At 38.4% G+C, this 27,463-nt stretch overlaps 1 protein-coding gene across 1 annotated transcript in view; it reads right to left on the reverse strand.

Annotated features, from left to right (window-relative positions):
* The window catches only part of ranbp9 (RAN binding protein 9), a 39,515-nt gene extending 13,500 nt beyond the window's left edge, over nt 1–26,015 (reverse strand). Inside the window, exons 1-3 of the mRNA XM_003219787.4 lie at nt 25,256–26,015; nt 17,814–17,925; nt 1,304–1,356 (exon numbers count right to left, since the gene is read on the reverse strand). Of these exons, the coding sequence (XP_003219835.2) occupies nt 1,304–1,356; nt 17,814–17,925; nt 25,256–25,700 (610 nt within the window). The 5' untranslated portion in view covers nt 25,701–26,015. The remainder of the gene's footprint in view (nt 1–1,303; nt 1,357–17,813; nt 17,926–25,255) is intronic.
* Nucleotides 26,016–27,463: the final 1,448 nt, after the last annotated feature.

A 27,463-nucleotide genomic window follows, 5' to 3' on the forward strand; every position in this document is an offset into this window, starting at 1 on the left:
TGAACTGAACATACTGGCAAGAACTGAGAAAGACCACATTATTGAAAAAGCCTCAAAATGTAGGATTTTAGGAAATTCTAAAGCTATGCAACCCCCCCCCCCCCCAAAAAAAAAAAAAAAAAACCCCAAACCACCATTCTTATTGCCTGCCGGGGAATATACAAATAAACAAGAATTGAATCCTTTGGAAAAACTGAGATATAATGCAATTGTAAACTTCTAGTTACTTATAAGAAATAAACTGACTTTACTTTTTAAAGAACATGAAATCTATTATCTATAACTTAGCACAAAACATTATAATTGGGATGGTAATGAAATTTGAAACTATACATCAATGGAGACTTCCATACTAAATTTTTAAACAGAGTTTTAGTACAGTATTTGCTAAACAAAGCTGTATTGGGAAGATGTTAACTGTAGAATAATTAGAACCAAAGCTTTGATAATTTTCATACACAAATAATTATTTCTGCAAGGCAAAGGTGTCAAGTGCAAGGCCCATGGTCCGAATTCGGCCCACCACGGCATTTTATGTGACCAGTGAGGCTTTCAATGCCAGGGTAACTTCATTAATTTATACAGTATTGCAATAACATATTGCCCTTTGAAAGCAACCATAAGGCTGATGTGGACCTCAGTGAAAATGCCATTCCTACTGTAAGGGCATCAAGACTGCAAGTAGTAGTGCATAAAACAGCAGATAAATCAAGTAGCTGTATCCTAGGTAACCACTTAAAATGTACTATGTAACAACTCTTCCATTCAATTGATATTTCAAGCTATCTGATATGGGGGCCAGTGATTCCCCTCCCCAAAAAAATGCCAGAAACTCACACCATATTTGCATCTATTATCATGTCTCTCTTTCCTAGACATCGGGATCAGTATCAACCCATGGATTACCACTTTGAGCTGCAATGTTTAAAGTACACTTTCTCAACTGAATTTCACATAATTGTGCTTCGTTTTGCTGTGTAAAGCAATGGTTTGGTCACTAAGATGTATTTCTATTTAATTCATTTGTATGAGTTTGGGTAAATGTTGGCTGCCCAGTCATGTTTATGGTATCCCTGCTGCATCTCAAGAGTGCAACTCATCTGGACAAATACTCCTAAGAGTCTGAACAGCTTCTATACTGTTGTTTTCCTCTGTCCTCAGTTATTTTATGTAACAATGATAGCTTTCACTAAAAACTGTTTTCATTTAGAAGAAAAGGAGGTACATAGAAGATGAACTGGTTTAACAGCTCACTGAAACAAAGAGATGATAGGAAAACCAAAGTAATTACTAGACATCATACCTGGTAATCTGTTCATATTCACACCTTGAGCAGAGAGGCCAATTCCCATATAACTGTTAAAAGGAAATTTAAAAAATATTTGTGTGTTTCATAAATAACTTCTTCAAAACAGATTAATGTTACTGGAGTTGTTATTTTTAACTGATAGGCATGGCAGTTCTACAATGAATGAAGCACAGATATGTTTTTTTCATAATCAACAAATACAGTTGAGTTCCATTCCTATTACTGCAATCCAAAATCTTAAAAAAGATCTACAGAAGCTCCAGAGATTTTTTAACACAAATTTTGGCCTTGTTGTGCTCTCTTCTCCAAGTCTTAAGGATCCCAGTTTCTCTTCTTTTGTAATCTATGTGTAATTAATAGTCTTCTTGCTGGACATTTCTGTTTTGTATTCCTTTCTCAATGCATTTCTGAACAATTAGTATCATAGGTTATATTAAGTGACATCATTTTAATCAGAAACACAGGGTGAATGACTCTTCAAATTGAAATGTCTTGGCTTTTTAATTCCAGGTAATTAGCTAAAATTTACTAGATACTTCCAGGGAAAAGTGTGAATAAAGAGATACACACAGGAAAACAATATAATAAAAAGTCACTTATGAGCCTTAGCATATAAATACCCAGTAGTGGTTTGGGGAAAAGAAATCATGTTGGATACATTGAATCTTTGCATAGAAAATCACAATATAGAGATGATCAATTACAATGTCATGGTCATGACAGAAATAAGATCTTATATTTTAGTTTAAAAAATGCTTTTTTCAGGCCCCAAATTCCCATGTCACCCAAGCCATTTCAAAACATGTCAGTTTAGCTTCCTTTTTCCTCCTCTCCACCAATTCTGAAAAAAAAGCCCTAGTCGAAATCATGTTAGGAGCAATGCTGGGGGGGGGGTGGTGGTGGTGGTGTTGGGTTGCTGGCCTCTGTTCCCTTTACTCAGTTCTGGTTTAGGACTGTTTGACAAGAATTACCTTTGTTTTCCTTCACCATTTCAAAGAAAATGCACATCTTATCAATAGCAAGCAAAAGAAGATGAGGAGGTAGTGACAGAAGACCTGCCTACTGAAAATCTTTGTTTCAACGAGATAAATATCATACCAAACCTTTTTATAAAGTATTAACAGGAAATTAATATTTCTCTGTATTAAAAATGTTCAAAATTATGCTTTTTTGTTCTCATACGTGTCTTCAAGTAATCTCCAATTTATGGCAACTCTAAGCATTTCCTTGGCAAGATTTGTTCAGCAGGGGTTTGTTTTTGCCTTCCTCTGAAGTTGGGAATGTGTGATTTGCCAAAGGGCACCCAGTAGGTTTCCATGATTGAGTGAAGATTTGGACTCTGGTCTCCAGTCACAGTCCAACTGTTCAAACCACTAAACTGTGCTGACTCTCATTTATAATTCCTTAAAATGAGTCACTACCATCTATCAAGCACTGAATTAAAAGCTAGCATTTTATGTGAAAAAAATGAGGAGTGAATGACTGAATTTATTATTAAAAGATACATTTTAAAACCCCCATTTATGTTTACTATGAAAACAAAGAATTTTACGGTACTATAAAAACTAAGAAGTTTTATTTTCATGGTGTACTACCTACTTGTATCTAATAACACAGGCTGTAGAAAGCATTCCATAAAACTTTTAAAAAGCATAACAACAGCATTAGACTAAGGTGTATGTCCACTTAAAATATTTACTGCTGTGAACATCCTAATAGATCCATAAACTAGGAAGCCATAATAAATTCCAGAATCTAAGGGATGCTAACCAATAGAATTAGATCTTACTTTTTGATTAAATACTTGATCAATGTGTTCAATTATGAACATTAATATTTATGGCTATCAAATAAACAGTATGAATATTCACCTTCCACTTCACAGAGAAACACATTTTGCTTTATAATTACCATCATGCTTCTGGATATTAGAATCCAATTTCATCTTTACTGAGAAGTTATCAAAGCTTCCGTGTCCAATCAATTATGTAATTTTAGTATCTTTGCATGTACATATATATCTTTCTGAGAAGCACTAGACAAAAAAGTATGTGCTACATGGCCAAAGATTTTTAATTCTGCCTTTAGTTGCAAACAAGTATAAACGTTAGAACAGTCAAGAACTGTGAATTTGCTTCTTATGCATGATGTTAACTAGAACAGCAGGGCAGTATCCCATTTGCATTTAACAACATTTGCTAAATATGGAGAGGCATGTTGTTGGATGCAGATAAACTTTCTGGGACTATATCTGAAAGCAGCACTGCTATTAATGGTCTCAGGAGATAGGAGAGGCTTATCTAGAGCAATTACTCACCTGCAATGACACGGGCAGTGCTAACTCCAGGTCTGGTGCATTGAGAAATATGTACTGTGGTCAAACTCTTTCCTCTTTTAGTGGCCTTATCATGGCCCACCAAAAGGACTCTATAGGCTGCAACTTTCTGAATAGCCAAGGGCTACTACTTTAATACGAGTATCTTACAATGTTGGACATCATATCGCTTTGGGACACTGTAGATTTTAACACAGCAGCTAGACTCAAGTGCCTGGTCTAGGGGAAAATAAAAGAGGGCCCAGGTGCTACAATTTGTAGCATGCCAACTTAGGGTATAAGGGCATTGTTTTTGTTTAATATTCAGTAATAAAAACGAACAAAATCACACCTGAGCAGTGACTTGCAGTATTTCACCTAACAAATTCTCAAAAGAAGACCCTTAAGCCTTTTTAGATTATGTTTTTGAAGAGGGAAATGAAATGCAGATCAAATAGAATTTCTTTGCAGAGGTTTTTAAAATATAAGTAGGGAATGATTTACTTGCAGCGAAAAAATACATGTGGTGTCTGACTGGATTGTCCCTACAGCCATATCTAATGTATGCTTACTTGCAGGTAGTCCATGCTGAAATCATTGGCTTTTATTCCTGAGTGAATGTGTACAGAATTGCTGTCTTTTAGTGACAACAATTAGTAGACGGAGACTCCAAATATTAGTGACGAGGCTCAAAGTTATCTCAAAACACCATTCTCCAAGCTGGAAGACTAGTATCATGGGTAACTAAGTGACAGAAAAGAACTGCAGTGGTAGAGCACATATATTTATACTCTGTATTTATTATTTTATTTATTTTATTTACAGTATTTATATTCCGCCCTTCTCACCCCAAAGGGGACTCAGGGCGGATCACATTATAACACACATAGGGCAAACATTCAATGCCCATAAACACATCAAACAGAGACAGAGAGAGACACGCAGAGGCAAGTTAACCTTCTTCTGAGGGGATGTTCGATTCTGGCCACAGGGGGGAGCAGCTGCTTCATCATCCACACTGACGGCACTTCCTCATACCAGGTCGTAAATTAGTTAATCTTGCCTCCCCACTTTTTATAAGTGGTACCTTATCTCCTACTTGATAGATGCAACTATCTTTCGGGTTGCTAGGTCAGCAACGAGCAGGGGCTATTTTTTTTTTTTTAATTGACGGGTGCTCACCCCGCCACGGGCTGGCCTCGAACTCATGACCTCATGGTCAGAGTGATTTAAGGCAGCTGCTCAACAGCTGCGCCACAGCCCGGCCCCACTACTTCAGCTAAAATAGGGATTTAACCCAGCTTACAATAAATACATATCACAATATAAAATCTGCATTGAGAGAAAAGTAGGGATATTAAGGTCTTTGTTCTGGTCTTCTTTTGTGTACGTGTGTGTTTTGCTTGCATTTTCAGTTGCTCTTCTCATAGACTGCTTGGATAGTTTTTTCTTCTATGTTTTAAAATCAAAACTATTTGCTGGGTCTTAACAACAATCAATATCCTGATTACATAGGTACAGCCCCTGTTTTTACCATCAATTCCAGTGTCTGTTAAAACAGCAAAATAATAAAAAGGAACTACTGGTTTGAACCATTGGACGAGTCCCATGTAGAGCAGACCTGCCAAGCGGTAAGTCAACACATAAGCAAATACTGAAAATGTATTGGGTCTACCCTAGTGGAGACTTTGATCAGGAGTTAGGTTATTCCCTCCATTGTTGGGGAAGATTTGGTAGGAGGAAGATATATTTTAAAATGTTAATATATACTTTTACATACACCTCTTCCAACTACTTGCGGCTGATTGGCTGCTACATGCAGTATACTGTACTAACCTCACAGGCTAGAATACTGCTGCTGCTCTATGCTAGCAGTTGTATTTTTCTAGAGTTGTGTAGTAGTGGCAGGCAGACAAAACCTGTATTTTTCAAACACCTTACTATCTCCATTACTCCTCTACTTAATGCATTTTTCACCTGTTGTCATCAACTATGCCTGTGTTGTTATGCCAAATTGATTCTAGGCATGACCCCTAGCAGAAGCTGAACCCTGGCTGTTGGTCCAACTACAGGCACGGTGGGTATATGTGTGCTTGGACAGCCTGAAAATAAGACATGCATAATTTGTGAAGGACATAAGGCCTCCATGTCACAACTCTTTGTTACTTTCACCTGGAAGTCACATCAAAGAATGGAAGAAAAAAGTAGAAACAAATCTGGCTAAAGGATACTAATTTGAAGTTATGGCAAGTGCACAAGAATTAATAACTCTCTCTATATACACACACACACAAACACACACACACACACACACACACATATACACAGTAGAGTCTCAGTTATCCAACATTCGCTTATCCAATGTTCTGGATTATCCAATGCAGTCTGCCTCCCGCTCGGATCCACAGCCGTTTCTCTAGGCAGCAGGGACTGAACTTTTTACACATTTAATTTTTAACAATGTTGTCACTGTAAGTTCATTTTATGCAATTCTATCTTATTTATAGTCAATTTGTTAGTAGCCAATGTTTTTGTATTCAATGTTTTCAATATATTGCGATGTTTTGGTGCTAAATTCATAAATACGGTAATTACTACATAACGCTACAATGGATTGAACTGCTTTTTCTGTCGATTAGTTGTAAAACATTATTTTTGGTGCTCAACTTGTAAAATCATAATGTAATTTGACATTTAATAAGCTTTTCCTTAATCCCTCTTTATTATCCAACATTTTCGCTTATTCAACATTCTACTGGCCCGTTTATGTTGGATAAGTGAGACTCTACTGTGTGTGTGTGTGTGTGTGTGTGTGTGTGTGTGTGTGTGTGTGTGTATATATATATATATATATATATATATATATATATATATATAGAGCGTGCACCCAAAATAGATTGAAATTGACAGAACTTCTTCAGCCGACAGAATGCATTCATAGTTGTTATCCAACATGTGGTGGTTGGATAACAACTATGAATGCATTCTGTCGGCTGAAGAAGAAGGAGAAATGCAAGTAACCATGTTGAGGAGGAACAAATACTTGAAAACTATTTCTGAGTGACAATTCTCGCAGACTCTAAGAACAAGTGGAAAAAAGAAAAGAAATAAGCAACATGTGGTATGTAAAGATTATAAACTGAAAAGAACGTACTATCCATCAAGAAATTTGAGTACTGCCAAAAGGCACATGAACAAGCAAATTCTCTGTTCGTCAGTTAACTGAGACCATAGCAGCAGACATGAGGCCACTTTGTCAAATATTCAGGAAGGTATAGCGACTGAAGGACAAAATACTAGAAATTGTTATTAAACTATGCTATATTTAAAAGTATAAATAACACTTTGGCTTCCAACTAGGGCTAAAGTCAATCAAGGTTTGCCATGATACTGTAAGCCATATATTTCTGGACTATTTTAATTTTCTGTTTACTGTCTCACTCAAATAAATTCCATGTCCTATAAATATTCTCAATAAACTGTGTATGAAAAAGTCACTGGACTTTCAGTTCCCTTAGACTGTAAGCTATATTATGAAACCAGCATTATTTAGTTGGAATTTTGCTACACTTATTTATACAGAATGGATTTATGAGATGGATTTGAAAATAACTTTGAAACAACAGTTTCATAATTTTATAAGAGGAAGTTTCTCTAACATACCTTGCAGTTTTTCACTTTCATGGCTTCATAATCCTAACCCACAACTAGATCTTCAAATTGTCAAGAACAAACACCATTTTATTTGTGCTGCTGAACAAGAGAATCTGAGACAGTAGGGAAGAACTCCAGAATACATCTAGCTACAGTTTAGAATTGTCTAACATTTAAGGTTTATACTGAATACAAGACAGTCAAACACCCAACATTATTTTTATAACAAGCTTCACAAAAGCATTGTTACAACAGAGCACAGTTAAGTAAGCAGGAAATGTAGACACAAGTCATTTAGGACAGACACAGAGAAGGATCTAATAGGCATAAGAGTAATGGTCACTACTTCTATTCCATTCATTGTATACACAAAAATAGTAATTACATTACATTATTTTGAAACTGAGAAAAATAAAAAATGATGGCTATCCAACCAACCACTGTATAAATATTTGAAGAATGAATGAAGTTCCCCATAAATATGCCTGTGGCAACACCAGACCAACAGGCTGTACTCATATAAAAGTTCGGCAAGCATTTAAAAAGTGTATAGTATGTATGTTTAGCAGAGAGAATCCTACAAAACATTTTCCTTTCAATTGGGTCTCTTTAAAATGGCTACCATGAGCACAGCATACAGACCTCATAGAGTATTCCACATAGTATTCAGGAATATCAAGTTAAGCTTGTGCAATTTGGCTGGAGGGCGATACGTTTTTGGTATCCGAATTTCATTTGGTACCCAGATCCATTTTCATGAGCCTCCTAAAAGTAGGCTAATAGAAAAATCTGTTTTTAGCTAGGCAGCCGAAAGATCTGGGAAGATTTGGCCCATTAGCAGCAATAGAGAACTTACAAGGTTCCCCCTTTCTGTTTCTGAGATCCTTTCCTTTAATCCTTTTAAGGGGGCCTGGGTTTGAGGAACAGAGTTAAGGAAGCACTCTTCCTGGGACCCCTTCCTTTCTTCCTTTCAAGCGAGCCTGGGTTTGAGGAACGTGGTTAAGGAAGCACCCTTCCTGGGCTCCTTTTCTTCCTTCCTTTCAAAAAAGCCTGGGTTTGAGGAACAGGGTTAAGGAAGCACAAGCTACGTGCTCCCGAATAGAAGGGAAGAAGTTGCGTCCGGCACCTACATGGGCTGTTTCAGGTGAAAAAAACATGGCAGCTGAGCCCTTGCCATTACAGCTGTTTGAAGAAGCTAAAATGGGTCAGTGCACAATTCTATCAATAATGCTACTAGCAGAACAACAACAACAAAGCCAGAGAATTTGAAACAAGCATTTTCTAATCATATAAGAGATACACCCATATTTTTGCAATGTGAGCCTCTGTTTGAGCGTAGTACTGTACGCGAATGCCATGCAAATATGTATTTTAGAGTTTCAAATATATACTAAGCATTGGAGCAATACTGCTTTCCTTGGAATACTGTCTCAGAAGTGTAAGGATGGGGCAGAAGGTGGCCTTTTTGGGGTGGAAAAGGGCTTCGTAGTGAATCCCATCCAATACAAGTCCACAGAAAGTTCCATGGATGTAAACTTATCCAGTGTAAGCCAGCAGGGGTCTGAAGGTGATGGAAGATCTGACATTTTACTCCACAACCCAGCCACACTTAGAGTACTTGTGCTTGCTTGCTTGCTCTCTCTCGCTCTCTCTCTCTCTCTCTCTCTGCACATTTTGTACATGATCATCTTGGGCTTATTTACATAAAATAAAAATCATGTAAAGTTAGATAGATCAGACTGGACACAATTTTATACACTCAGGATTCAAGTTGGACTCTAATTGACTATCAGTATTCTTCCATTTAATTAACTATGATAAATTCATGAGTACTCCAGTGCCTTCTATCTTCTGAAAGTAAAGAATGCAGAATGATAATATAGAACAGTTATTTGCTATGAATGGAAAGAATTCTGATGGCATATAATATGTAAATACTAAAAAGCAAATAGAAATTATTCTGGGACAACAGCACATTTGAATTTACTGTGTCTACAGTTATGAGCTGTTGTTCCTTAACTAGGAACTCTGAAATAGTGCTCACAACTACGATTACTGTGTATAATAATATACAAAATCAAAAGAGGAGCTACGTCCGTGCTCTTTGGTTGCCTGGTTAAAACTGCACAATTAACACAATAACTTATTTCAGAGATGAGCACACAAAGCCTCCAAATGTGCCTCAATTGCAATCTCATTTTTGGACATGGGTCATGGTTTCTCGAGCTAATAGAAAATTGAGAAAAGCATCATCCAGCCAAGCACAGGTTTCTCATCTGACTTACTGTGCCATATAAAAAATGTGACCTTACCTCAAATATTGTAAATAGTAACATTTCTGATTCATTTTCACACAGAAAAATAGGAGTTGAACATTTTGTTTTATAGAAGTGAGGTTCGTGATATATGGACATGTTTAACATTCCAGTTTTATTCTAAATCAGTACATCTAATGGGCACATTTTATTCACTCCTTAACTGAAATTAAAACAAAATAAAAATTTCACTGGTGATTTCTTTTTTAAATCAACACAATGGACTAGCTATAATATAAATTGTCATGGGCACCATCCATCAGAAAATTAGGCTTATTTAGACCCAGTGAAATCAAGTACACCCAGATGAGTGAACTGAAATTGAAGGTTATGTGCACCACGATGAACTGTTCGGAGAAAAAGTGAGAGATTAATATAACAGGTAACTATTTTTAGTTGGCTGTCCTGCCAAATTAGTTCTATAATACTGAAGCAATACTTTTGTGATAAGGTGAACTAAGAACAACAAACCTGTAAAAATTAGGAATGTCTCACACCAGACAGGACTATAATAGATAAATATTAGGCTTGCTCAAATAATTCGTTTTCCCCGTTTACCGTTATTGATTCGTTTTTTTCGATTGTTTTGAAGCAATATCGAACCTTGGTTGTCCACACGTCTGGATATCGCAGTTTCGAATCGCGAGAGGCCGTTTTTTCTTATTTCTTCGTTTTTTTCGAAAAGAAAAAAAAGCTTTTGCAAAGCACCCAAACTCCTTTCCTTTTGCCCCTCAGCCAATGGGAGGCTCAGCCAATGGGAGGGGGCGAGGGGGAAGGAGGCCGAGGAGGAGGAGGAAGACGGAGGGGGGAAATGGCCGCCGCCGCCGCCGCCTCGCCTCAGCTCAGTGCATTAATTAATTGGGCCTTAATGAGCCCCCTTCCAAGCCAAACCCACCAGAGAAACACCCTCAATGCAAACCTTGCAACGTCCTTCTCTCCTTCTTGGACACAAAGGCAAAGGGAGGAGGCACTTCGGGTTCCCAAGCGACCTGAAAAGAGCCATAGAGAAAGGGAGAGCCAGTGCGCATGCTCCACCCTCCAAGGCACACAAGGGGGAGTTCGCATGGGAGCCGGAAGTGTTGGGGCCTCCGTCCCTCCCTTGCTTTTCCTCTTTGGTCTCCCTATCTTGAACACAGAACACGCATGAAAAAAAACACACCATAATTTCACAATATATAGTTTAAATAACAAAAGGAAGAGGAAGGAAGAGGCCCGGGATGCGAGGGGGTGTGGGCCAGGCCCGTCCTCGGCTGCTCCCAGGGGCCCAGATTCGCACCCTCCCTCCCCCCAATACAGGTCTCCATTCCATACTACGCTACATGAACTTGAATGGATACTGTGGTTGTGTTGTCGAAAGCTTTCATGGCCGGGATCACACTGTTGTGGTATGTATTCCGGGCTCTATGGCCATGTGCCAGAAGCATTCTCTCCTGACGTTTCACCCACATCTGTGGCAGACATAGAGGTTTTGACGTCTATGCGAAGCTAGGCAAGTGGGGTTTATATATCTGTGGAAGGTCCAGGGTGGGAGAAAGAACTCTTGTCTGTGGGAGGCAAGTGTGAATGTTGCAATTGGTCACCTTGATTAGCATTGAATAGCCTTGCAGCTTCAAAGCCTGGCTGCTTCCTACCTGGGGGAATCCTTTGTTGGGAGGTATTAGCTGGCCCTGATTGTTTCCTGTCTGGAATTCCCATTTTCTGGGTGTTTCTGGGAAGGTAATGGCACTCCATGTAGTCATGCCGGCCACATGACCTTGGAGGTGTCTATGGACAACACTGGCTCTTGGGCTTAGAAATGGAGATGAGCACCAACCCCCAGAGTCAGACATGACTGAACTTAACGTCAAGGGATACCTTTACCTTTACCTACACACACACACACACACACACACACACACACACAAGCAGGGACTATATATATATATATACACAATATATATCACACACACACCAATTTAACAAAGTTTCAGCCACAAAAACAAAGTTTCTGAAGTAGAACAATGACTTTCACAGTAAAGACAACCCAATTTAACAGGAAATAAGACTTTCAAACCAGGAACAGATTACTGCAATTATTAAAAAAAGGTTTATTATAAAAGCTATGAAAATTTGCCAAAAATCAGAGGATAAGGGAAACGTTCCACATTTTGGTGAGCTATCAGTGTTAAATGTGTTCTACCACTGTACCAAGTTTGAAGAAGATCACTCAAAAAATGAGGGCGGGAGAGCCCCCTAAGTCCCCCCCCCCTTCGGGCTGTTTTTGGGCCACCGCGCATGCGCGTCCGCCATTAACGAATTAATTTAGAAAATAACGAATTTTCATTAATTTCGAAAAATTTTGGGGGCCAAATTCGTTATTAGCAACAAAAACGAAAAAACTGCCCCCTCTAGTATTGAAACGAGTTTAGAATCAAATTTTTCATGGATCGATCAAGCCTAATAAATATGCCTCAAACAAATTATAGAATCCGTATAGAGTATTTTCAATAATGTTAACACCAATAGCCTATAAAGATAACAGGTAAACCAAGATAAATAACCATAAAGAGGAAGGTCTAAGCAGAACTCCAGCAACTCATAACACATAGAAAACAACTACATCAGCTCTTAACATTTCTGTTGAAATGAAAATAGAAAGCAATAAGTATCAATATGTATCTAGTCGATGCATGATGTGAGATAGCCACAACTGGGAATGTGGAGTAATTTTGTTGATCTTATTCAAAGGAATTATTTTCAATGTTCAACATGACCATTTCAAATAGTGCACAAACTCAACACAGAGCTGTATCAACCCAGGATGATCACATTTTCCAAGTACTGTATCTATTTCTGTATGTGGACATCTTGCCATCATGCACAAAGTGGACATTGTTTCTTTTCTTTTCAGCACGTTAAAACTGGATGTAGTGTTTTGAGTATTCTAATCTATGTTAGAAATGGTTGAAATTCTATTCAGTCCTGCCTGTTTGAGGCTATTTAGCTTGGTTTACTCATTATCAACATGGGATATTGATGTTAACATTGTTGGAAACAGTATATATTGTTCCTGTCATTTTTCGAAGGTATTTTATTTATTATGATCTTTTTTAAATTAAGTATTTGTCTTTGAAACCCTTTCCTCTTGTTTTGGTTCAAATGACCAAATCTTTGTGTTTCACAGCAGTTTCACACTCTCCTATAGTAAAAATGTTTCTGGAGAAAATTATGGCTAAGATTTAAAGTGTAAATCTTAGAGTGTAAAATTAAGAGCTGATAGAACTGCTTCCCCTGCAGAATCAGGAGGAGGTAAAATCAACCTCACATACATAAACTCCTCTGAAAGGACTGGACATCCCCACCAAGGGCAATTTCTGATCGCTGCTGAAATCTGCAATGGAGAAAGGAGTGAATCAACATTCAGCCATCTGGGTTCTGCAGTGCCAGTGTGACAGTGGATTGAGGCCTTCATTTTTTCTATCTCCTCTTCAAAATGACAGAGTTGCCTTAATATACCATATGCATTATTTCACTTATTTTATATTCAGTGGGGGTTCTTTTAGAAAAATGATTATGAGAATCTATGCCAACTAACTTTAGATTATGCCTCCATGAATTCAATACAATGTACTTCCTAATAGACATGCAGAAGATAAGAGCATTACACATAATACATGTGAATACAGTACACACTCTAGGATTCTTCAACTGTCAATAAAAAGAAGCATGTCCCAAAATACAGGGTTAAAATTTTACAGTTTATTTTTCTAGATTTTACCAAACTTTCTATTCAGTAGTCCTTTCATTAGCTAATATTTTGGCATATATCCAACTGAAGCATCAGATTAACAATTGGCACAATTGCAATGTGCATTAGGCTGGCTCCACTTGTTTTACAAGAAAGAAGAGAATGTTTCAATGCAGTATACTGGATGGATTCAAATAACACAAATCAGGGAATTCCGGTGATCCTGGCTTGTTTGTAGCCCAACAGTTCTATTTCAAGCAGGAGTAGCTAAAAAACTACAGCTGTCCAAATGCAAGTGTATTTTCCCCTCTTGTTTATTTCTCTCTCAACAAAGCAGAGAAAGAACTTATGGCTTTGTGTTTTCTGAAAGGGAAACAAATTAGAAAAGACAAATGCTCACATTTAGAAAATAAGCCATGAAGCAAAGATCTGCGTTTGTTCATTTGTTCCCACTGCAAATGGAACCAAACAGGCTCAAGGCATCAGAACACTGTGTGTTTTCAGTAAGCAAAGGTTCCTACATATCCCAATTTTGCCATAATATGTTAATGTGCCGAGGACAGTACCAGTATCATACCAAACACGTCTCTTGCATGCTGATACATCTGTAAGCCATATCTGATGTTAGTTTTGTCCTGTATCAATGAAAAAGGGAGCTATGTGTCTAGAGATATACACCTCCAGTCCTCTTTCTTGGAAGAGGGAATCCTGGGTGATGCCCTTATATTCGTGCCCTACATACGTAAATCCTCACAAAAAACAAATTGGTAATTTGAACTGCATGACAATTAACAATCAAAGTGAAAACATTAAAAATCTTAATGAAGTGATTCATTCACGTTCTTCTCTTTTGAATATCCATATACAGGCAGTCCTCAAGTTATGAACAAGATAGGTTCTATAGGTTTGTTCTTGTATGTATTTGTATGTAAGTCAGAATAGGTACATTTTTAAGTGTTAACTCCAGCCTAAAATACATATATTAGCTTTAGATAGCATAGGGAAGAGTGAATATCCCCGTGGTGTTTGTTTTGCTGTCTGTACCCCTGTTCAGAAGATTTCACTTCACTTTCTGTCCCCGTGACAATTGGATTTTGAAAAAATTGGCTTGTTGTGGATTGGTAAGAAAGCTTCAGTGGAGACACCTTTTCCCATGGTAACTTTTCCAGGAGTGAATTTCCTTTCCTAGGGGTAGATTTCTCTCACTTGCTGATGTCTCACCCCTGTTCTTAACTATGAGTCGCTTGTTAAGCTGGATGTTTGTAACTTAGGGACTGCCTGTATTAACACACTGATAAAAGGACATCTGATAAAAGAATAAATATAAAGTAGCATCTGGAAGTGTGAATGAATTCCATAACTTGAAGAAACAAGACACTAGTATCTCTAAGTTATCTGTTAATCTGAACTTTCTGGCTTAAAGACATATGTGTGTTGTGTTCATAGCAACATATTTATCCATACCATTGCCATCAATGATATTCAATGTCAGCAATATTTAACATTAAAATATAGACCAAAAACAAGGATTATAAGATGCTACTTATTTCAATTAATCAATCCATTATCAATAACTGGATAACTGCAATCCAAATAAATATAGATTGACAAATATTTTAGTTATCTCTGGGCTACAACAAAACTTAGATCTTCCTTAACTGATTATCTAAAAATAAATCTTATTCATCCGAGGCAGACAGTATATTTACAAATTTTGTGTTTGAGAAGGAGTCTTTTTAAGGCCAAATTACACCAAAATAAATAAATCTTTAATTCATTTACAGCTATTAAGGAAGTGAAGGGGATCTAAAATTGTTAGGAAATTGTATTTCAGAAGGGAGGGATAAATGTCTCAGTGTACTACAATCTTCACTTGATACCTCTAATACCCTCTGCACCTGTATTTTAAGACACAGAGATGCAGTTACCTACTACTTAGTAAACACAAAGTGTCACCTAATGCCTGTAGAAAATGGCTTCTTAGCTAAAATTGTTATAACCTTACTGCTAAAATTAAATAATAAGAGAAAGGACACCCAATTAGAACAATACAGTTCAATGAGACTTAAGGAGAAGCACACTCTAGGAACACAGCAGAAAGGTAAATATAAAAATATATAAATATTAATGCTAATGTAAACTATCAATCCAGTACATCTTCTAAGAATATTATGTCCAAGAATAGCTGGTAATGTTCAAAAGTAAGTCAACTGGAAAGATTTCAGCACTGAGAAAATATACTAACCCACCTGGTAGTTTTTCAACATCCACAACAGAAGATGAGATCTTCAGGAGGAGAAAGTCTAATAGCTGATTAGGAGTCCCCCACTTCCCAATATTGTTATCCACCAGGCTCTGTGATTGCCCCGATTTTTCTGCATTTTCCTTAAAGCACTTGCCTTAAATTTGGCAAGATCAATTCACAAATGAAATGTAGCATACGATCACTCTAAGATAAATATTACACATTTAATTAGAGTAGTTTCATTATCTAGAAAAACTAAACACTCATAGAACAAAACACCTTTAGAGGAAACACAGAAAGAATAAGGAGAGTCTCCCTAACAAGGGAATACATTCTAGAATGAAAACAAGTTATGTAATACTGCTTGGAAGTATAGAGACAGTATGAAATGCAATGAAAAGGAGGATGCAAAACATAACAGCCAGAACTACACTATTCAGGTTGCCATCATATATCTACTTTCCTTAGAAGAAGACCAACTGAACTCACTTGAAAATAGAATAGCATAGAATAGCAGTGTAAGACTATTATTTTGGGAATCCCAGTAAGGATGTCTATATAACAAACAGCAATAACATATGTCAGTGCAGTTATTTCCAGAGATTGCTAGATTATAATTCTTTGTAGATACAAAAGCTTTTCCAATTCAAAATAATCAACCCCCAATATCTGATCTCATAAGCCCCTCCCCAAAAAAACCCCCAAAAAAACAAAAACAAATTGTGGCACTCCACATCTAAAGTATTCAGGTAAGTACCATAGTATCTAGGTCATCTTATTCCAACAACAATTTCACTAGAATTGTTTACATCTTCAGCACAGTCATCCTCCTAACAACCATTTGATACAGATCACATATCCCAGTGTTGCCATTGCCTAACAAAATCTGAGTGACAAACAAGGTCTGGCATAGTGAATTTCAGGCTAGGCAAAGCAGGTTCCAAGGCTTGGATTGTCTATTCTGGCTTTTGTTTTCTTCATTATTCCTGCATGCTAAATACAGAGTGGATTACATCAATGTTTATCATGTTATTACTCATATATATGGCATTTTACAAACCCTATTCTTCCCCGGAACCATACTGTTCACATTTACAAACAGGGAGATGTGGACTATAATTACTTAACCTGGATAGAAGCTTAGATCACAAAAATGGGGGGGAAAAGTTGACTAAGGATATCTTCTATGTACATATCAATCTGGACAAGTAAAACCTTCTACTTAACAAGACAGATCTAGTCCAGATAGTCTTTCAAAGACAATTATTAAATAAAGCTAATATTTGCCCACACAGGAATTTAATAAGTTCGTAATTATTACATTATTGCAGAATTATTAAAGTATTATGCCAAGAAGCAGATTGAAAGGTTCTATCCCAACTACTACTGTGGGGGCTCCTAAGAGAGAATATAAGAGACAGTATCTGCTAGACCCATACTACCATCCCCTTTGCCTTTTCGGCCATGTCTTCATTAGATTGTAAGCCTGAGATCAGGGAACTGTTTTGTTGTTCTTTTAACTGTAAAGCACTGTCTACAATGATAGCACTATATAAATAAATTCTAGTAATAATAATATACTTCAAAGCACTGTTTTGGGATTTTTAAAAACCTATCAGACAAGTCTTTCAAAAGGGCCAATGTACCAAAACAGGCCATAGGAGTCAAGGAAAGTGATAGCCAACTTACATCCTCAACATTATTTTGTCATGTTCAGTATGCAGGAGAAATGCAGACGAATAAACGTCAGCTCTAATCATATAAATAATAATATATAAGTTCAGAGTCAAAGGCACCATTTAAAAGGAGCATAAGTGTTTGCTAGAATTTGCTAGAAAACTATTACAGAAAATCCAAAAGCAGATGAACCATCAAAAATTGGTCAGGAAATACACTTCTGTTTGTGAAAGCATAACTGAGGTTCACACTATCTTTTTGAGTATGTGCAACTCGGGGAATTCTGCCATTTATTTTTACTGAAATCAAGATAGATAAAATGCTTGATTTCTCAGATATAAGTTTTCAATATAAACTCTGGATTAAACCTTTAGTGAAGAATATGTGTCTACATATCTAGTCATTGTTTTATGACAGAGCTAAATTTTTAAATATCAAACACCCTGTATATTAAGACTATGGATTCTGGAATTTCATCTCACTGTGATTGGACATGAAACTGAAGTTATTTTGGTATAAACTGTCAGTTTACATTAAGTTAAATTTAAAACAAATATGCACTAAAATCTTACCCATCTCTTCCTTTGCTGACAATTTTAACTTCAAAATAGTATATTCCACAAGCAGCAGGTATAGGATGGGTGGCTCGAACAGAGGCAGCATCTTTAGGAGTTTTCCCATGACCTGAAAAGTATATTAAAATGTACTTTAGCATACAATATTTTAGTATAAATATTAAAATATTTTGTTGTCCCAATGGTATCACACTAGATATCAAGATCAAATCCAAAGTGAAATACTTCAAAAGACATTGCAAATAAAATGTGTAGTATATGCAATCAGTTTTACTTAACAATCTCCTTTCTAATATAACATTCCTTTTATTTCTGTAATAAGGACTTGACAATTAACAAATATTAATTTTGATAACTCCATTTACAGATTTGAGAGTTTCTATCTCCTGTTTTTCACTCAGAGGAATTTTAAAATGAAATGTGTGCAATTCCCATATTTGCATATACAGGACAACTCCCATATCTGTGGGACCAGGACCCACAGTTTTATTCACCCACACCTAGCAAAATAATGTCCTCTCTAGGCATTTCTTAGGTCCTCCGGAGCGCCAGAAGCTGTCCAATAGGGTTCGCTATTGCCACAATTTCTGCAAGTCTCGGTAAGTCTGGGAGCATGTCTCCCATGGATACAGGGAGTGTACTGTGTATTCAAAAGCAAAATGCATTGTTTTGGCATATAAGTAATTGAAATTTATTTCAAGCAATGGGAACTAAAATAAGCTGAAGAGTTTCCCAGTTTTTGAAAAGAAACATCTTTCTGCAGTCTGGGACAAGCAATCTAGAAACAATTGAATAATGGAAGAGTAGATGAACAAACACAAGATAAAAAACAAAGGTAAACAAAATCATGACTTTACATTGCCTAGCTTTTGTGACAAATGAGATATCATGGTTTGAAATCAACACTATGAAATTGCTAAACAAGTTAATTACTACCAATGAATTGCTTAAACAAAATAAAGTTTATCGTAAACCACACTTCTTGGTTTACACATGTGAATAACCCAGGAATCATCTAAAGCAAGAAGGAACTTGATTTTTTCCTCCTCTCAGACACAAAATGGGAGATGTGAAGGCAAGCAAAATGTTTTACAATTGTTCTTTTACATAAAAGAAATTCTTAACTCTGATGAGACAGACCCTTAGGGTAAAACAAATAGAAAATAAAAAGGAGGTGGAAAGGAAATATGGGTTACTGCTACCAATATGGTTGTCATTGTCAATACTGTGACCATTAGAAGCTTCTCTGAAAGCCGTAAGTTGCCTTCATAACTACTGCTGGGGAGACATTATGGATAAAGAAGTGATCATACCAGCATCAGTGCTAGTTTTGTTTTTGTTTTTTTCAAAAATAAAAGCAGAGGGACTTGATAAAACATCTTCCCAATCAATCAGAAACCTCCCAAAGGCAGATTCCACCACCCATTTAAAGCTACAAAACTAGTCCTTAGTTAGCTGTCCATTATAACTGAAGAAGTACACATTTCCCTCAGAAAATTTACACATAAAGAATAGAAAATCAAATGTAGAATTTGATTCCTCTGAATGTGTTTGGCAATGAAATCCCAAACTATTTTAAAGACAGCGTTAATGTGAATGTTGAAAAACTCAGTACCAAAAATGATGAAGGGAATCTATTAAGCAGTAACATGGTGGGTATGTCAACAAAATCCCTAATATGTTTTTACAAGCAAGGGCCAATACTTACTATAGACGGCTAGACAGACTGAATATCTGGTGAAACTGAATTTGGGAATCAAAATGCCCTAAATCAGGAACCCCTTTCACTCTCTCTAATCTAGTCCCAACATGGCATTTTCACTTAGGAATCTTCAAAAGAAAGCAGGCCCTAGATAAGTTGTTCTCAGGTGTGCCTCCTTGAAGCTTACAAATAATGGAACATCTCTACACTGCATCTGATTTAACTTATGAATTACCCTAACACCCAACACTGAGAAACTGAAAGATAGAAAAAAGAGAAGCATCACCATTAATGATATAAGAAAAGAGAGGGTTTTAAATAGATTTTAAAAAGTCAATAGACAATTTATATTGGAGTTACAAACAAGCCATTTTATTTATTTCGTGTCAAAAGCATTGCATAACAAATACATTTTAAAATGATGAAAAAAAAGGAAATCACAAGCAACTAAATAGTTTTAGACTAAAAACGGGCAACAGCAACCGCATTGTCCGTAGCTTTAAACAACTCCTCCTCCGTGCATGAGGCAGGACACTGTGGGCAAGCATACATATGCGGAGTTGTTTGTTCTGTTCCACAGTCACACAAGGTGGAGGATTCCTCCAGGTAGTGCCACCTTGCCAAGTTGTCTTTAGATCTGCCCACTCCACTTCTGAGTCTGTTCAGGGACTTCCAAGTTGCCCATTCTTGGTTTGCCCCTGGAGGAAGACCCTCATGGGGGGCCATACAGTTAGAATTGCCTGGTTTAGCTGCCCAGAGGGACACCCTTGCTGTTGCTGTAGGAACATCAAGAGGAGTGGTGGTTCTCATAAAGCCCTTCCTTGATTTGAGTCTGGAGGGAGGAGGCTGATAGTCATGCAGTGGGTGTCTTTCACAGTGTTCAACCTTATGTCTCTCACTGTTAGCAGCAACTTCCCGTCGCACGTCAGGAGGGGCAATGCCAGCTAACTTGTAGAGTTTATCAACAGGCGTAGGTTTAAGGCATCCTGTGATTATTCTGCATGTTTCGTTTAGTGCTATGTCCACCTGCTTCGCATGGGCAGACTTTTGCCAGACAAGCCATGACTAGCTATATTACTAGATTACAATTTAGTTCATATAATGAACTTGTTGGATCATTATTATACTAAGCTTTAATGAATTTAACAGGAAGCATTGACCCTTACACGGTTTTAAAATATATGCTGACATCTATTCATTATTATTAGTGTAGTTCACATTATACATTATTGCAGCAGAGGTAAATGTCACGACTACATAAAAGTGCAGTATGATCCCCGTAACCATAAAACTGGTATCCAGAGTTTCACATACCCACATCTAACAAAATATGTCCTCTCTAGGACTAGGTCCTTCAAATAGTATGCTTCTACCAGAGGTTATTAAAGTATCGTGATGGAGAATTCAGCAAATCCCTAGAGAAGATGACTCTATGAAACTTCATTTCAATGGGTTTCACTAGAGATGTCTTCTGGAGAGAGTAAAGTTCCTTATCTGCTCATTCCCGTGGAAATTTAATCTTCCCTCACAGCAGAAACAGACAGGCAGCATTTTCCTATTTAGCTAAGTAAAATGCACCAAAACATCACTGTGTCTCTCCAGATGTGCTTCAATGGCATTCATTTCAATGGAAACTTACCTAATCAAGTGTTCTGCATTTTCCCCTCTGTATTTTCTATTAACTAAATGTACTTTTTGAAAAGCAGTAATTAATAGCTTTTTCTTCCACAGGTTTGGTCATAATTCATTGCGAGATCCCCAAGGAAAGTTTAACACTATTTTTATACACTGCAGTAGAAGGCAAAAACAAAAGCCACTAAATATACTTTTAGATTATGCCAGGCCACAAGCATGCTATTTTTTACTTGTTAACAAAAAACAACAACAAAAAAACACAAAGCAAAACAAAATACAGAAGAGAAAATTATGAGACAACCAGAAATTATGGCCAAAGCATAAGCCAAGACAAAGCAAAACAAAGTACTTGAACTATGAGCATGTTAACAAAAACAAAAGACAAACAAAACCAACTTGAAAGTTCAAGCTAATGGCTGCATTCAAAAGAAATGCTACACACATGAAAACAGCCATTAACTTTAACTTCCTATTAGTTTTCAAACTATGTAAACTATGGTTTAGCCTTACAAGAATGAATCATCTTCCTTCTTGACTTGATTGCTCCCTTCTCTCTCTTCTCATCTGCCAAGCCACAAGATGGAGACTGAAGACTCCTAGTTCTATTTTAGTTTAACCACAATATAGCATGCAGTCCAAATCCTAAACTACAGTTCATCTTAACAATTGTTAGTGAAACCAGGATAGCTTCATGAATTTATGGTTCAGTAATCTGTTACTGAGAGTTTATCTAAATTTGTATAAGAGGGAAGCCTTAATTAGAAGAAATGATGCCTGAACTCCTTCCCATGGAGGATGTAGAGGAACCGGGGGAGCACACCAACCTGTGTGGTGACCACTTTAGGTTCATTTTCATAACACGCTACACAAGGCTTAGCTTTACAGCTGCACTTTCTTCCATTTCACATCTTTAATCAATACCTTGCCTCACACTTTAAAAAATATTCATCTTTGGAAGCAGCCTTTGGACATTTTAACTTCTTAGTAATCTAAGGTTGTATGTGCTTCCCCTGGGAGCTAAAACATTATTTCAGCTTGACCCCTAACACTTCAGTGCTGTAGCACACATTCATTTTTTCCAGCCTTTGAAGAGAATATCAAACTATTAATTCACTATAATGTGTCAACACCAAATCAAACATTGAAATATTTAATATTTTCTACTGAACAGATACCAGATCCCAGCAACACCTACCTTTTCATAGAAGCTAACTGTTATGTGTTGGCACCATTGACTTATACAGTGGGTCCCTGGTATGTGCTGAGGTTTGGATCCCAAAATCCGAGGATGCTCATGTCCCATACAATGGTGTCAGTTACATAAGGTGGCAAAATCAAGTTTGCTTTTTGAAATGTCAATGTTTTTAATAATTTCAAACTATGGATGGCTGAATCCATGGATAAGGAGGGATGACTGTGCTTTGAGCAAAGACTCGTTTATGGAAAACTGACTTGAATGCCATCATTTTATACTCTGGACAAGAACAACACATTAGCTCTGTCTCCCATCCTCTCCTATTTTCATCAGACAATTTTACCAAAGCCTGCCCTTCATAACTCAGAAGATGATCTGAATCTAAAACAACATATATGTGCTTTCCAGGTTTTGATTCATTTGTGTTCTTTGGACTTTAATATCATAGCTATAGGACAAGTAGTTGGCAGTTGATGCCTCTAAGGTGTCCTATTTGTACACATTATTTTGCTAGACACATAAAAGGAAAATACTATTTGAGGCAAGAAATCCCAGCAGAGTTGATAATTCAGTTTCCATGATATGAAATTTACCTTCTCCATTACTGACTCATGATATTTATGAGGAAGATCAGATTAAAATACAGAGGAATCTGAAATTGAAGAACTAACATTGACTGAACTTTGTATTGCATTGTTTATAAGCAAGCACAATGCCATAGACAAAATTAATTCCCAGAATTAAACAATGGTTCTCTAACCTTTCTCCTCAAAAACCTTTCTTCTCCTACATTTGTTCTTCCAACTTCAGCTGACCTTTGCTCTCTTGCTAAACAAACACACATTCCTTGCCCTAACTGGTTATTTTTAATTGGACACGTCACACTGACTGGCTTGCTTTCTCCTCCCCTGACCCCAAGCTGTGATTTAGCAAGAGACCTGATCAGGCGGGCAGCAGAAAACCTGCCAGTTTATATATCCTCCTCTAACCCAAAGCAGAAAAGCAAAACATCCTTACATGTTTGATGGGTGGAGAGAAGCAATCGCAGAGGGAGGGATAAAGTCAAATTGTCTCCACTTGGGTTTCCGAAACTGTTCAGAAGACCCAATGAGAGTTACTTCCTGTTGTTCTATTTTTCCACATTTCCCCCTCCCTCCCTTCCCCCATGTGAGCTGCTTCGCAAGATGCTACTCAGGAAGGAATATACAAACACACATACATTCCTAAGAAAGGAATATATATGTGTGTGTACATACACAAATATGCTACTAAAAAGGAATATATACACTCACAAATATATGCTATTATACACACACTCACAAATACATGCTACTGAGAAAGGATTATATATATACACACACTACTAAGAAAGGAACACTGTACACACATACACACATATATGCTACTAAGAAAGGAATATAAATATATCTATATGCACACACACACACACACACACACATATATGCTATTAAAGAATACACAGACACACACATTACTAAGAAAATGTGTGTGTGTGTGTGTGTATGCTCACACATATATGCTACTAAGAAAGGAATATATCAGGGGTCTCCAAACTTTTAAAACAGGGGGCCAGTTCACGATCCTTCAGACCGTTGGAGGGCCAGACTATAGTTGGCCACCGAGCAATAATTAATAATAGTATTAATAATAACAACAACAACAACAACAACAACAACAACAATAATAATAATAAAAAAGAGGGTTGAAAGAGACCCTTTGGGTCATTGAGTCCAATCCCATTCTGACTTTGTGCACCAAAAGTACAAGCAAAGCATCCCTGACAGATGGCCACCCAGCCTCAATGTTAATAATAATAACAACAACAACAACAACAACAACAACAACAAAAGAGGGTTGGAAGAGACCCCTTGGGCCATTGAGTGCAATCCGCTTCTGCCTCTGTGCACCAAAAGCACAAGCAAAGCATCCCTGACAGATGGCCACCCAGCCTCAATATTAATAATAATAATAATAATAATAATAATAATAATAATAATAATAATAATAATAATGGTTGTAAGAGAAGAAGAGACCCCTTGGGTCATTTAGCCCAACCCCCTTCTGCCCTTGTGTCGTGGGGGCCGGATAAATGGCTTTGATGGGCCGCATCCGGCCCCCGGGCCTTAGTTTGGGGACCCCTGGAATATATTATACAGTATACAAACATATGTACAGACATATAGATATATGCTACTGAGATATATATACACATATACACACACACACATATGTGACTAAGAAAGGAACAGTGAACACATACACACATAAATGCTACTAAGAAAGGAATAGAAATATATATATACACACACATACCTACACACATATGTGACTATGAAAGGAATATCTATACAGTACAGTATATACGCACACATACATATGCTATTAAGGAATATATTATACAGTATTCAAACGGATATAGTAATGCTGAAACACACACAAATGTGTATATGGATATTAAAGGGGAGAAAATAACCTCAGAGATTAACGCCACAGATCCCACCCCATTTTCTCTTTCATACCCTTTATTAGGATCACAAGCGAACGGATCTGGTTTAACACGAAACGGCAATAACAATAATCCCAGGCCTAGTTTTCTGGAGAACAGGCCAGATTGCTGGCAATCCCATCCGAGGCAGAAAAGCCCAAAATGGAAAGGGGGGCGAGTTATCAAAGGCAGCGGGTGCCGATCCGTGTGAGAAGGGGGGGGGGGGGGGGTGACTATTGTCCTATGAAGGAGAGGGGAAACTGCCAAGTACTGAAGAAGAAAGGGAGGGGGGAAGGCATTGTTGGGAATCGGGGTGGGGGAGAGAGAGGGAGAGGGGAGCGCGCGCCGCCTTGTTCTGGGCCTTGTTTTGGGCCTTGTTCTGGGCCTTCTCGGCTCCTCACCTTTGTAGTGGACGCGCAGGTTGTTCTGCGAGAGGCCGATGTAGCTGAACTTGTCCTTGGGGCTCCAGGAGCGGGGCAGCGGAGTCTCCGCCTCGTCCACGGCAGGGTAGAGACGCTTGAGGCGGCGCTGGAGCTCCTTCTCCTGCTCGTTCAGGGCCGGGTCCGCGCCAACGCCAACGCCGCCAACGTGAGGGAAGGCGGACGGGGCCCCGCTCCCGGCTGCCATGGAAGAGGAGGAAGATGAGGAGGCCGAAGAAGGCGGCGGGGGAGGCGGCGGGGCCGAGGTGGCGGGCGGCGGCGGCGGCGGGTGAAGCAACAGCGAGGACGGCGACGGGCCTGTGTGGCCCGGCGCTTGAGGTGGTGGCGGAGGAGGAGGCGGAGGAGGAGGAGGGGGAGCCGTAGCCGGTGGTGGTGGCTGCTGCTGTTGTTGTTGTTGCCCGGACATGCCGGCCTCGTCCGCTCTCTCTACGCGGAGAACAGCCCGAAACCGGAGTGACAGTCTGAGGAAGGGGGAAGAAGAAGAGGAGGAGGAGGAAGAGGACCTGCTGCCTCGGCTGAGGGAAACCAACTGAGCTCGCGCGAGGACGAGGAAGAAGAGGTTGGAAGTGACGAAAGGCGGGGAGGGAGGATGACGCCGGCGGTGACGACATGAGCTGGCAGCAGCGGCGGCGGCGCGAGGGGGCGCGCGAGGGAGCGCGCGCGCACCCTCCCTCAGAGACGAACGCGACTCCGCTCGAGCTGAGTGAGGGAAAAGAATCGCTGCTGTCGCTGGTAGTTCAAGACTATTTCGCGCGTGCGCGCGCGCACACACACACAGGCGCGGTCCTGGAAAGTAAGTGAATGCGCGCGCACCCTCCCTCAGAAGAACTCGGCTCCGCTCTTGCTGAGCGGGGGGAAAATGCAATGCTGCTTGATGGTGGTACAGGTTTATTTTGCGCGCGTGACGTCGGCGCAGTCCTGGAAAGAAAGTGAAGAAAGGCAGAAGGCAATGGGGCGGGGGGAAACGCTTTAGTAAATAGGAAAAAGCAAAGACGGATGCAAACTCGACCCCACTTGTTGTAACACCTTTGAAAACAACACAGGCCTTTTTTCATTCAGAACATATATATGTGTATGTATCTATATATATAAAAGGGTAATGAAATTTCGGCCTAGGACAAAACAAGAAAACTACACATCCCAGAAACACTAAACTTGGCAACACAATCCCTCATCCATGCCTCTACGTTCATACAACAAAAAGAAAAGAAAAATAAAGTCCTAATTAGAGGGAGAGGAATAATTGTTTTTATCCAATTGCTGCCAGTTAGAAGGCTAAGTACTGTTCACTTGGTCTCCTAGCAACCCACTCAGCCCAGGGGACAGGCAGCGTTAGGCCTCACAGATTGTCGGATTTTAACTAGATTATATGGCAGTGTAGACTCAAGGCCCTTCCACAACTATATAACCCATTTATAATGGACTTAATGTCAGTGGAAAACCATTACCCTTTACTTTAACTACCACCAATTCCTCAATACTTTATTTCCCATACCACCATACTATGCCACAGCAATGCGTGGCCGGGCACAGCTAGTGTATGTGTTATGTGTGTGTGTGTGTTATAACATTCCTCCTCTTGAAGCCTTGAATCAATGCAGTAGGCTTCAGTTGCAATGTCAGCAATAGGCAGGGAAAACTTGTCCTTGCTGTGATTTTCTAGCTGCTGGTATTTTGAATAATATATATGTTGCCTTGCGTTGGTGCAAAATATGAATCTGTTCACTCTTTTGCCATTAGGCAACATAAAAGAGAGGTGTAGCATACAATTTTACATGTGTTTCTCTCTCTCTCCATAAACGTGAGAATATCACCAGTACAAAAATAACACAGTAGTAGACTCTTAATTATCCCATGGGGATTGGTAGGTGCTGGATAAATATTGTTTCTGGTTGTTTGAGGGTTACTCTTAAAACTAATACTATACCCCATACTGTACCATACCATAAACTCTATATTGACTTGATATTCATATTGAAAGACAGTAGTTAAAAGTAAATTAGGACAAATATATATATTTGTATCACAGTGATACCACAGCTGCTGAAGAAGCAGAATTAGATCAATTCTATGAGGATCTTCAGCACCTACTGGATAACACACCAAAAAAAGACATTATTCTCATTACAGGAGATTGGAATGCTAAGGTGTGCAGTCAAATGACAACCG

The sequence above is a fragment of the Anolis carolinensis genome, chromosome 4, assembly GCF_035594765.1.
Source record: "Anolis carolinensis isolate JA03-04 chromosome 4, rAnoCar3.1.pri, whole genome shotgun sequence".
Classification (NCBI taxonomy): Eukaryota; Metazoa; Chordata; class Lepidosauria; order Squamata; family Dactyloidae; genus Anolis; species Anolis carolinensis.